The sequence below is a fragment of the Panthera onca genome, chromosome X (assembly GCF_046562875.1).
Source record: "Panthera onca isolate mPanOnc1 chromosome X, mPanOnc1 haplotype 2, whole genome shotgun sequence".
Classification (NCBI taxonomy): domain Eukaryota; kingdom Metazoa; phylum Chordata; class Mammalia; order Carnivora; family Felidae; genus Panthera; species Panthera onca.
Genome location: NC_138357.1, coordinates 41,996,628 through 42,010,053, shown reverse-complemented (window position 1 = coordinate 42,010,053; position 13,426 = coordinate 41,996,628). Strand labels below are relative to the sequence as shown.

Below are 13,426 nucleotides of genomic sequence, written 5' to 3'. Positions count from 1 at the left end.
TCAAAATCTCTACTTCAGTGCCCCAAGACAAAGAAACTATCCTTTATTCCCCTCATGTGGATATCCCCAAAGGTGGGCAGGGAGCTTTAATGATAGTGTGCTTACTAAGTTACAGGGAATGAGAGACGTGGCTGCAGATGGGGTTATGAAGCTGATTTCTAGATTTCATATAATGATTGAGCTACAATCTGCCTTTCTCCTTTCACATTTCTGGGTCTGTGGGAAAAACAACTCCTATACACAAAGCATTTTGCTCCATTTCATATTACTACTTCTTTCTTTTAGCCACTTTACTGCTCATGAACACGTAAAGGGTGGCTATGGAGAACAGCTGAGTGTGCAATGTATACAAATAGATGCACGCTCTACACAGTACAGTGCATTTGTGAATGTTTTATTTTCTACTTTTTGACATCACGTCCTCTGTTAAAGAACACAGATATTAACACCATCCCTGTTTACCACCTAAGGAGCACTGAAAGAGAAGTTCAAATCGAAACATTTAATTGCTGGACTAGATTCCAGTGAGGGTAACAAGCATGCTTAGAGAAGAGTGATTCTGCTTTAGCACTCTGTAATAGTCTTAAAGGTGAAGCTGACCAACCCTCATCAAATAGAGAACACAGAAGTTAAGCAGAAAAAAAATTATATGGAAAGTTTTGCGATTCCTCCCCAGTTAGGTCTTCATAATGGGCTAATCATTTAAGACTCAGGAGACAGCAGATATAGCTATATTGTAACATATGTACCATGTCTAAAACCGCAGGGGGTATCAATGTCTAGAGGCCACTTCTTTCTATTTTCAAATTTTGTAATGTTTATTTACTTAGAGAGAGAGAGAGCACGCAAGCGCAGGGGGAGAGGAAGAGAGGGGGGAGGAGAGAGAGAGAGGGAGAAGGAGAGGGAGAGAGAGAGAGAGAGAGAGAGAGAGAGAATTCCAAGCAGGATCCACGCTGCCAGTGCAGAGCCTGATACAGGGCTTGAACTCACGAACCCTGAGATGATGACCTGAGCCAAAATCAAGAGTCAGATACTTAAATGACTGAGCCACCCAGGTGCCCATAGAAACCACTTCTTTCTGCCACAGGCACCAGTTCACATAACTGGTGGTCACTGACACATGTACTGTAGAACTAGTCTCATTAGGGCTCACTGGCCCGAGAGGGAGGGCAGTGTGTACAATCTGTTGGATGGGCTCCCTAAGCACTCCTGTCCCTACTAGCTCTTTAATCAAGACAGAGACTAACCCTTCCAGCCCCCTTCCCTCTCCCTGGCATCCTTACTGATACCACATGGCTAGGCTGAGAGAGCCAGGTGGGGTCCTGGCTGTATACCTGTCCCACTACCACCGTTCAAATCATGGCATTTCTCCACTGGGAACATCTAAGCAAGAGAAGTATTACTCATATTCAAAATATCAATTTTTATAATATAATTAACAGTTTAAGCTACAAACACTTAGATGTGTGTCATGGCCATCAAATAAAACAAGACACAGATTAATTTCAAGGGTCATAATGGCGCTGCCTGTGCCATTGATAGAAGTCATTAACTGTAACCAGCAAAAGTCTTAACAGCTGTAAGCCATCACCAATAGCCCCAGAAGGGAGTTATGAGGTCTGATAGTCAATCTTTAAGGACTAGGTAGGGCCAAAGCCTTGTGTCATGTGGTAAATCAAGTGGGCCAACTTTTGGCAGAATTGGAAGTTTGATGTGCAATAGAGGCTTTATCATAAATACAGTCTTTGTGTAAGAGGCAACAGTTTTTTCTTTAAATGACAAAAGGATTCAGCATTGTGAAGCTGCTCACATTGTTTCAAGAAACTACTTGGCAAGCAGGCCCTGAATTGTTCTGGGACTTATCAGTTACTCTTGCTGGCAGGAAGCCAGGATCACTGAGATGGATACCTTTACCTTGTCAACCAACTGGACATCATTTCTATTTTGCAAACTTTGAACACAGGAGGAAGTTTTCCTAACACTTTATGAACATTCACAGTTCAAACTGGTCACACGTATCAATTCCAAGTTTATATAACAGCACATTCAATGAATCAACACGGGCTTCTCACAAAATCACTTTGACTTCTTTGCTGTTTCCTGCGCATTTTGCCCAAACTTTATTAGATGCCTTTTTTTTTTTTTTTTTTTTTTTTTTTTTACAGGGACATACCAAAGAGTTTTAACACAGGCACTTCAGGGGTTACAAGGTAGCTGCCAGGAGCAGCTAGATATCTTATCTCCTTGGCTAGAGGCTGCTGGAGTCCGGGGAGGAAGGGGCACACAGGAGGCCAGGGTCAGCTCCAGCAGCAGGGAACAAGACAACAGCAGGCAGCAGTTAGCACAGCTTACCCTTATTTTCAGTTTGAAGTGGCCTTTCCCTTGGTCTCAACAAATGACATTATAATAGTGAGCCTCAGCAAATGACTTTATAAGAATATGGCACCAATCTGGTGGCTGGTTTCAATCCAACCTCTTGCTGTCTCACCTTCCAAAAATTTATCAACACGTTGCACAGGCTATCCCAGCCCACCCGGCCAACGCACAGGTAGGACAGTGAGAGAACCCCTGCTCCCCTCCCCCTGCCCACCACTCAGGCAAGAGAGGCAGTACCAGACCCTGGGATGTCTTAACCCCCAACATGGCCCAGACAAGCTTGCGTGCTACCAGATCCCAAGGAGTCTTGTCTCTCCTCACCTGGCCCCATGCTACCCTGAGTGGGAGGGAAACCCTTTCTCTACCTCTCCTTGCCCCCACTGAGGCAAGAGCATGAGAAACCAGATCCCAGGGAAATCTATCTTATCCCTTAACCTGGTCCACGCAACCCCTGGTCTTCTAAAAGAAAGCATTCTATCTAAATGAAGCCTCGTACCTCATCAGAGCCTGGGAGGCAATGGGAAACTGTCCCATGATAATCCCTCTGGGACAGATAAAATGGAAAGTGGGAGGGGACTTTAGGGCTGCACTTCACAAGCCTCCCATCCTCTCCTGTTCCAGGAAGACAACCTATGTGGATTCTTGCAAAGTCGCCAGGGCCAAGCTGCTGCCCTACAGACATCCTGCATGTATCTAAAAGCATTCTTGTCTAAAATTAAGGTCATTACCTACCAACACAAGCCTATTCTTCCTCTGTTCCATATACAATAAAACCCTGGATTGCAAGTAACTTGTTCTGCAAGAGTTCACAAGACAAGCAAACATTTCTAATCAATTTTAACTTGATAAATGAGCGATGTCTTGCAATACGAGTAGTACGTGCAGCCAATCGTCACATGATCACAACCGAACCAATGGTTCTTGAAATTCACTTTGATATACGAGTGCTTTGGATTATGAGCATGTTCCGGGAATGAATTATGCTCACAAACCAAGGTTTATATATATATACACACACACACACACACACACACACACATACACATACACATATATAACGCCAGCATACAAAAGACCTCAAGTGTGAAATTCAAAAATCCTGGTTTGTCTCTCACTCTTTTACCCCATGCATCTCTAAGCTCTCCCCCATCTTCCTATTTATGGTCCCACTGTCAGTTTCTTAGTTTACAGAGTGTATTCCCTCTCATCTGGATTATCACATTAACCTCCTAGCTAGTCTCTCAAGGCCATGACTCTCTTCTCCAATCCATCTTTCACCTGGTTGTAAGATTAACTTTCTTGCAGCACAGCTCTGCTCATGACTTCCCCCTGCTCAGAAAACTTCAGACTAAAAGGCCCAATACCTGAGCCTCCCAGTCACATCCTGGTCCTAGTCTGCCTTTTCTAACCTTATTATCTACTTGGTACTTGGAGCAAAAAGACCTGGGCTTGAGTCCTGGATCTGCCACTTACTAGACCTACAACCTTGGAAAAGTCCATTAAATTCTGAGCCTCTGTATCTTTATCTGCAGGATGAGGATAATAAGGATGGTAATGACAGTACTAATATTAATTGTAATAAGGCCGTTGACTTCAGAGAGTAAAGTTACAAATGTATTTGTGAAGGCTCTTTATCAGCTCTCTAACGACAGACAGTTTTGACTACTTGTAAACTCCCTGCTCTAATTAAACTCAACTACTCAATATTCTTCATGCCTTTGTTCACACAGTTGTTCCTTTTGCCTGGAATGCCCTCCCCTCCCCACATCCATATGCACATGTCCCAATCCTTCAAATCTCAGCTCAAATGTCACCTCCTCTACAAAGCCTTTCCTAACCCTCCTCTTCCTGGTGAGCTGGAAGCCATCCCTCCTTCCTCTGAACTCCCACAGCATTCGAGATGTGGATCTTTGCTGATGCACCCCTTTCTGTTTTGCTGTTATACAAAGCATAAACCTCCTGGACATGTTTTATCTCCCCCTACTAGAAAAGGGAGTCTGTGCTGTGCTCATTTTTGTGCCTACCACAGTGGCCTTGCCCACAGTGTGTGCTCAATAAATATTCACCGGATGAATGATTCACTAGAAAATTAATACATAAGTGGAGAAGAAAACCCTATTGAAGGAACACCTAAAATGAAAGCTTTGGGCTACCAGTTAACATTTTGCTCTCCTCTTTTTCCTATTAGTAATATTACCACAAAGAGTTGTGATTTGGTGTTTAAAATCTGGGTTTTCAGGGCACCTGGGTGGCTAAGTTGGTTGAGCATCCGACTTCAGCTCAGGTCATGATCTCACGGTCTGGGAGTTCGAGCTCTGCATGGGGCTCTGTGCCAACAGCTCAGAGCCTGGAGCCTGCTTCAGATTCTGTGTCTCCCTTGCTCTATGCCCTTCCCCCACTCGCAGTCTCTCTCTCTCTCTCTCTCTCTCTCTCTCAAAAATAAATTTAAAAAAATTAAATAAAATAAAATCTGGGTTTCTATATGCATGTGTGCAGGCATGTGTCTGTGTACAGAATGCACATACACATTTGCACTCATAGGAGACATCTTAGGCCAGGCTCAGGTTAATTGAATGTTTAGGAGAAAAATAATATGGCATATTCAAAATTACAAACAGAACCCACTCCTTAAGTCACCTGTAAAGTTCGGGACACAGTACAGCATAGGCATGTATGGTTTTGCACAGTTCCACTGTGAGAGAATAACACATCTCTGTCTCCCATTTTCCCCTAAGTAAATTGCTCCTTTTCCCTCTTTTTTTTGTACGTTACATGCACAGAGATCTCATTCCACTGTACAGACCTTCGCTCAAAGCATGGTACAAAACCTTAAAGATACCTGTTCTCTAGGATTCAGAATGTGTCAATGTCACTTTTTTCCCCCTGTACCTTCAAAAGAACAGTCATACATAATGTAAGCATTCTTGTTATGGCCAAACTAATCCTCACAGTTCTCTGTCACCTTTCCAAATAACTCTCCTGACCCTCCTGCTGCCCGCTGACTTCTTGGCTCAAGACAATTCACACTGCATGGTCATAGCAATTGCTTTAAGTAGGGGCTGGGGTTCATCTAGCAAGCTTTGAAACCACTTTCAAGATTTTGTACCGTGCTACCTTGTCCCATAAACGTCTCTCCCTTCTTTCAATTTCTGAAATATTTACAATGTGCTCTGTGTGCTGCATTTGGTCTGGGAATGCCTTTCTTCTTTGCTTTCCACACAGTATTTAGCACACTACTGCAAAAGCTGATGTACTTGGCTTCAAGGGATCAACTGAAAACGCTTTAAAAGCAAACATCGGTGGAGCGAGAGGTTAAGTGCTCAGTATTCATTCCAGCGGTGTGAGGGCGCTCGTGGACCACGGACCCAGCCCTCCGCAGTCGCAGGGAGCCAAATGCACTCGTGTCATCTCTTAAGGGATGTCCCATCATTCCCAGATTCCCTGGTCCCAAAAGTTGAAGAACTCCGTCTTCCAGACCTTTCCTCAGGACCCTATCGGGTCCTCCGCAATGCCCCTCTGCTAACTTGACGCCCTCCGTCTGTCGCCAGTGCCTGCGGAGCCCAGCTGCCTCAGGGCCCTGTATTTTTATGCATCACGTTTTGATTATTAACTAAGCTATCCTAAAGTGCCCGGAACATCACGAACCAGAAAGAAAACGCACAAGGGAGTCCTAACTCTTCCGGCACACCTTGTTTCCTGAGCTTTATTCGCTGGACCTCGCCCCCTACCCCCACGCCTGGCGAGATAGCCGTCCCCCTCGGCCTGCGGGGTCGGGGCCGGTCCCGACGCCCCCACGCCAGCCCCGGCCCGCCCCGCGCGGCTCCGCGCATTCCTCTCGCGACCGCGGCACCACGTTGGCACCGCTGCTTCGGGCTATCGCGGCCAGGCCCGCCCTCGCCACTCACCTAGCAGCTCCGCGATGGCACTGAAGGGTCGCGTGTGGCTGCTGGAGTTGCTCTGTAGGTAGCGGGGGCTCATCTGGGGGCGAGAGAAGGTCCCGTCCCGCGTGAGGCCTCGGCCCGCCGGGCCCTCCCCGCGCGCCCCCTGCAGCCCCTCGGGCCCCCGACCTACCGTGCTCAGGCGGATCCCAAAGGCCTGCGGGCCGCCGCCCGGCCGGGCAAGCGCGCTGCCCGGCGCGCCAGGGCCCGCGGGGGCCCCTCGGTACAGGAGCATTTTTTTGGCCGCCACGATACTCGCTTGCTGCCGCCGGACTCCTCGCCCGGCAGTCCCGGACTGGCCCTCACTCACTCTCCCTCGCAACTGGCGGCGGCCGTCTGGGGCTGGCCCTCCCTCGCTCCCACCCGCAGCTGGCGGGGGCGGGGCGCGCTCCAGCCACCTGTCCCGGGCGGGAGGGGTGAGGCCGGCGGAGCAGAGCGGCGGCCCCGCCCTGTCAGCACCTCTCCCGACCCACAGACTGCCCGCCGGGGCGGCCTCAGGGCCGTACAGAAATATGGCGACCTCCTGACAGCCTCTCCTTGATCCCCGCCCCTAATTAATTCTTGGCGTTTGCCATAGGCCAGGCCGCCGAGCGGGAAAGCGCGGGGGTGGAGGGGTGCGCGGGGAGGGGCGGGAATGAGGCAAGGGAAGGGAGAGGATGTAGGGATTTCTGGAACAGAGTCCCAGTTAGGCTGCATGACTAACGGGCAGGATAAGACAAGTCTTTCAAGTTCTAAAGACTGCAGTTTTGCTATCTGGGAAGATAGCAGGCTCGCGTGGTGGGAAAGCATTCTGACTCCTCTGGCTCCAGTGCCTCCAGAAGCACCCAGAAATTTCTGGAACGCAATTGGCAAATCATCTTCAAAGCTTTTCAAGTGTGTGTGTGTGTGGGGGGGGGGGCTGTTTATAAAAGAAAAAAAAATGGGATGCACTTAAATGCTCCAAAATACGGTATTGGTTAATTTATGGGGTGCCCATGAAATGGAATACTATGCAGACCTTAAAGGCCATGTTTGTAGATGAATATTTATAGATGTGCAAAATATTCATGAAGGAATTAAAGAAACAAGAAGTTACAACATATTGTGTAATGTGATATCTTTTTATTGGAAAAACAAGGATGTGTATGCATATATATATATTCATACATACATAATACATATGCATGCATATACACACACAGTGAATAACACTTGAAATGATGTATTCCACGATATCTCCAGGTCTGGAACTCTAAATTTGTTTCTTATTTTTCTTATTTGTATTTTCTAATTTTTGTGCTACCACACATACACTATTTGATAATAGAAAAAAATTTTAATATTTATTTTTGAGAGACAGAGCATGAACGGGAGAGGGTGTGTGACACAGAATCCAAAGCAGGCTCCAGGCTCTGAGCTGTCAGCACAGAGCCCTTGTAGATCTCGAACCCACAAACTGTGAGATCATGACCTGAACTGAAGTTGGATGCTTAACTGCCTGAGCCACCCAGGCACCCCAAGATATTTTTAATTAAAAAAAAAACTATAACATTCCCTGGTATGGATGAACTATAATTTATTTGACCATTCCTCTATGAAAACTCTGGTTGTTTTCAATTTTTTTTTGACTACACAAAAAATGCTGCCTCAGACATCCTCATGTATAGATCATTAATTTCTGGTACTGTAATTTCTATAAGATATTGCTGTCTAATAGCATGTGCGTGGTTAACTTTAATAAATACTCTTAGGTAGAGGCAATTTGCCCTCCTAGCAAGTCAGCTATTTTGCTGTGCTCATAGCACTACATATCAGATCCTGCTTTTTTAACTCCTTCCAATCTTTTGAATAAAAAATAGCATCTCTTTATTGTTTTAATCTGCATTTCCCCAACTACGGGTGATGCTGAATCTCTTCTCAAATATTTATTGTACATTTGAATCTTCTTTTATATAAATGCCTGTTTCTATCCATTGAGCATCATTTTCCTCCCACTGGGTTCTTTGCATTCATCCTTTTTTTTTTTTTTTTTGGTATCTTAAAAATTGTGTTTCAAATACACAAAAGTACAGAGAATGATATAACAAATCCCCATATACTTATTATCCAGATTCAAAAATTATCAAGACTTTGCCATACCTGCTTTATACGTTCTTTTTTTTTCATTTCTGTAACCATTTTAGAGCAAATTTGACATCATTTTACCCTATATACTTCAGTGTCCTCTAAAAATATGGACACTTTTCTAAAAAAACAAACTGTGATGCCACTTTCACACTAAACAAAATTCATTAACAATTCTCTGATGTCCTCTAGTGCCAGTCCATATCCTGATTTCCTCAATTATCTCAAAAATATGCCTTTTTACATTTGGTTTGTTTAAATCTAGATCCAAACAAGATGTACACATTGCACACGGGATTTGTCTTAAACCTACTTTAAACAGTCTCCCCTCTTCTACTTCACGCTATTGACTTGCTGAAAAAAACGAAGTCACTTTTACTGTTGAATGCCATACATTCTTCTCAGGTGTCTGTTTGCTCCCTCATGTTGTCACTTAGCCTGATCCTCTTGTTAGAATAAGTGGAACTTAGCTATAAATCATGAGTTGGTTCTAAAGGCTTGGTTCTAAAACCTTCATTAGATTCCAGGACAAAGATTTTTCTGAAAAAAGGAATGCTTGTAGATGGTGCTGTATACTTCCTGTTACATCACATCAGGAGGTACATACTATCTAAGACTTAGTGGTATTCAGTTTGATCAGTGGGTTCAGGTGGAGGCAGCTTGAATGTTCCACCATACAGTTCCCCATCAGCCTTTTCCTTTATGGTTTCATCCATCCATGTTCATCATCTAAAACAAAATTGTATTGGGGTTGCAAAACAATGATTGTCTAATCCCAGAATTTCTTGTAATGTATTAACTGGATCCTTCTGTATAGAGCTTACCTTCATCAACCATGGCTCTTTGGTTACTCTGAAATACAATTCGTATAGGAAGGACAGGATAAGTACTCAATTCTTTACTTTTAATTGATAATTTTTAGGGTCAAGAGATGATGCCTGTGGTGGCTACTGTGATACGCCAGCCCATCTTCCATTTATTTTTTGTTTTAATTTTTTTAAAGTCTATTTATTTTTGAGAGGCAGAGACAGCATGAGCGGGGGAGGGGCAGAGAGAGAAGGAGACACAGAATCTGAAGCAGGCTTCAGGCTCTGAGCTATCAGCACAGAGCCAGATGTGGGGCTCCAGCTCACAAGTTGTGAGATCATGACCTGAGCTGAAGTTGGATGCTTAACCGACTGAGCTACCCAGGTGCCCCTCCCATTTCAATAAAGGACTTTTGGGCCCAGCTGCTCAGAGCACTGTAGGCAAGCTGACTTCAGCTCTTACCCCCTTCAGGGATTGCCCCAGATACAGAGAATGGCTTCCCTTAGGATCACAAAGTTTTCTGAGGCAGTCTACAGTATCTCACCAAAGAAGAGGTATAAAGGCTTGACCATCTCAGCCCAACTCGGGACAATTCTGAAGGATCATTCTAACTCCAGATCTCTCTGTGGAGTTGGCTGAGGCTGTTGTTGGGCCTGTAGTGCAGGTCTATCTCCCCTCTGCCATTGCCAGCTTCCTTCCATTGACACTAATCCAAAAGACACCTCTTAGTAAGCATTCTGCATGCTATGTTCTATCTTGGAGATTGCTTCCTGGGGAACTCAAGTGATGATCCTTGAAACTAAGACTTATCCAAGAAATTGGCACTTAGATGGGATTGGGGAGCTAGGTCATTCACTGCCCAGTTGGAAATTAGGACAACATTAGAGATAGCCCCCTGCCACAAGGTGGCAGTCCTATTATTGTTAAGATCTTCACTAGGTGGTGAACCGGGATGGTATACTGGTAGAAGGTAACATAGGATCTGGTATGAAATATCAAGTGTTTGAGAAATATGGGGGAAATAGTAGCCCTAAGACCAATAGAACTCAGTAGTTACTGAGCGCCAAAGAAGATTAAACTTCCAATGGAGACAGATTTGCTATGCCCAAATCAGAATGCTTCCTGGGAAAGAATAGGACACTGACACATGGTTTGTGGATATCTAGATTGATGCCACCAAAACCTTGAATCTCCAGATTTCCCTACAGAATTGGGCCAACTTCCCTACTGGTAATCTCCTCACCTCCCGCTTGGAGATGTTGCAGAATTTCTCCACAAAACAATGTGTACACTCCCTTTCCCTCCTGGCCGCTAGGCCTATAACAAAGGGTTAAGGCACAGCATGAACATGCTATACCTGATAAGGGAGGAAAGTGTCTATGCCCCCAGGAAGCTGTAAAGTCTAGCCAGCATGGATTGGCAGGAGCTGGAAGAGTTTGCATGGAATTGGATTCTGAGTGTGCTTGATCAAGGGAGCTAGACTCTAACGTTGGATAAAAGTGAGTTTATCAATCTGGGAACACTCTCCTGGAATATAGGATTTAACACCTGGCATTGCCCACAAGAAATGGTGCAAACTCACTACTGGGATGGCTCTTAGAATACAGAAAAAGTGATGATCCATGCTACATGAGCTTAAAATGCCAGCATTGCTGTGGCAATAGTGGAAGAAGGAATAAAAAGATTCAGAACTGAGCATACTGGAGTGGATGTACTAAACAAGACTGGAAAACTAAACAGAAAGGCACAGGATACACCATTTACTGAAGAAGAGGAATGAGCTGGTGAGAGGGGCACTAGCACCACTAAGAAATTCAGTGGTGGATGATCGTCTCAGTGGCTCAGTTGGTTAAGCTTTGGACTCTTGCTTTCAGCTCGGGCCATCATCTCATGGTAGTGAGATTAAGCCCCGTGTCCGGCTCTATGCTGGGCATGGAGCCTGCTTAATATTCTTTCTCTCTCTGCCCCTTTGCCCCTCCCCTGATCTCTCTCCCTTTCTCAAAAAAAAAAAAAAAAAGAAAAGAAAAGAAAAGAAAAGAAAAGAAAAGAAAAGAAAAGAAAAAGAAAAAAATTCATTGGTGGATCTCTTCTGCAGGTTAGGCCTGACAATAAAGTGGTAGCAGTCAATACAGACCTAGGATCACTATAGCAGTGGGGATTGTAAAGCTCTGAAACAATAGAAAGCCTATGGCTGAGGGTAACTATCAGAAGTCAGGTGGGTACAATTATCAAAATGAGTGACAAGGTTGGAGGAGGAGCCAGAGAGCCTGAAGTGCAGTTATGGAAATAGAATATAGCATCTCTGGGGGAAGAATACATGCACAGAGACAATAAATGTCCATTCTAATCAGAACCCTTATATCTGGAAGGAGCATTCCTAATTTTCCTTGCAGAGTGATCCACTGCCATTTCTTCCTTGCAGCAACATATGGTATTTTAAAAGCCCTGTTTGGCCCTCACTTTTATTTGACTCAAGATTTGGAACTTCCAACAATGTCCGTTTACTGCTTTCTTCTAAGGTATGTGGTCTATGTCTCTCATTTGCTTTGGGCACTGGGGATGCTGCACTAAGTATTGGTGTGCTTACTACTTGGGGGATTTGGTGTTTAAACAAAAGCTTTACTCCTCCCAAGGTTTTGGCCTCCTGATTGGCATCTGGGGTCAGAGACTGCCTCTCAGCCCCTCTCCAGCTCCCCAAGATACAGGGACGATCCTGAGGGGCCAAGGGAGCTGCTGGAAGTTTAGGGTTTGGCCTCCTCCGGGCCTTGCTGCCATTGCACAGCAATAAACAAAGGCAGCAAATGAATCCATACAAATCCCATCACCGTGGCTCCACGGAGCAGTAAAAAGGCCATAACACAAGGTTCCACATACTTCACCACCAAACAGGCCTGCAGCAGCAGCTGGTATCTTGCAAGGGAAGATTCCAGTGACCAGATCCTGTCAGTGGGCAGAGTATGGGTGGCAGTTGTGAAACCCTGGGTCTTGCTTCAAAACAAAGATCAGGGAAGTGCTTGAGCGGGGTGTGGTGGGGCCCTCTGAAAATCCCCAGCCTGCCTGTCTCCGTCTTGGGGCAGAGCTTTAGACGTCAAGGCCAGCCTCACCCTGATCCAGGGCCTTGGGTCTAAAGCCCTGAGCCATCTTTTTGATCTTTTTTATTTGTGCCTAGTCCAGGCCGGGTTCTCCCAGCCGTTGTTCCAGGCAAGGGAAGGAGCCCTGGGAGAACAGAGAGGCATCTTGCATTTGCTCCTGGCTGATTCGCCTGGAACAAGTAGCTCCATTTGTATGACACACACATGTACTTGTTACCATGCAGGGTGCTCCTGGGGAAGGAGGCGTTTCTCCTAGCATCTTTTGACTCAGTCTCTAAGGTCACTTGTCCCAACTTCCCAGATGGATGTGCAGAGAAGGAGCCTAAGAGGAATCAGTATGGGAGGTCAGCAAGATGGAGTGAAGGGTCGAGAGTCAGAAGGCATGGGCTCCTGTCCTGACTCTACTGAATTGGCCTGTGACCTTGGGGAAGTGTCACCTAGGGAAACAGTGTGACACAGAGCTTTGCGGGCAGGAGATTTCTTGGGGAGCATTCTCAGGATCAACACCTACAGGGAATGAAGAAAACAGGACTGACAGAGGAGGAGGCTGAACTGCAATGTGGCCACACCAAAGGCCTCAGCTGATCCCACAGAGAGCTCTGGAGCCAGCGTGGCCCCTCAGACATGTCCTAAACTGTGGTAAACAGGCTGGCGCTTCATGCTCCTGCACTGACCAGTGACCTGGGATGGGTATATGACTTTGGGCATGGCGGGTCTTCTCAGACAAGGGCCACTGCTGGCGAGGCCTTCAGCTGTGCACTGATGACCACCGACACTCCCTACAGCTGGGGAAATGAGACTTTGACACTAAAGGGTCGGGGCGGAGCTGGGAAGTGCTCCCACGGCTTCCCATCAGCCAGTCAGGGAGTCATTTCCCCTCTCCGGGGCCCCACTTTTCTCATCTGTCAGATGTGTGCTGAGGATGAGTTCTAGGATCCCTTCCAGCTCCAGGGCTCTCTGATTCCACCAGCTCACCCCTCTGCTCTTAGCACCACCTCCCAATCTCTTAAGCCACACCCTGTTTAACGTCCCAACCCTTCTTAAATGTTTGCAGGGATTCCTCATCCACTATGGCAAAGTACAAATTCCTTAGGTGACGTCAAGGCCCTC

The 13,426-nt window shown here is 45.9% G+C and overlaps 1 protein-coding gene across 2 annotated transcripts in view; it reads right to left on the bottom strand.

Annotated features, from left to right (window-relative positions):
• MORC4 (MORC family CW-type zinc finger 4) overlaps positions 1–6,850 on the bottom strand; it is a 60,373-nt gene extending 53,523 nt beyond the window's left edge. For both annotated transcript variants that reach the window (XM_081793559.1, XM_081793560.1), the window contains exons 1-2: positions 6,448–6,850; positions 6,282–6,354 (exon numbers count right to left, since the gene is read on the bottom strand). In XM_081793559.1, the coding sequence (XP_081649685.1) occupies positions 6,282–6,354; positions 6,448–6,549 (175 nt within the window). In that variant the 5' untranslated portion in view covers positions 6,550–6,850. The remainder of the gene's footprint in view (positions 1–6,281; positions 6,355–6,447) is intronic.
• Between the last annotated feature and the right edge of the window lie 6,576 nt (positions 6,851–13,426).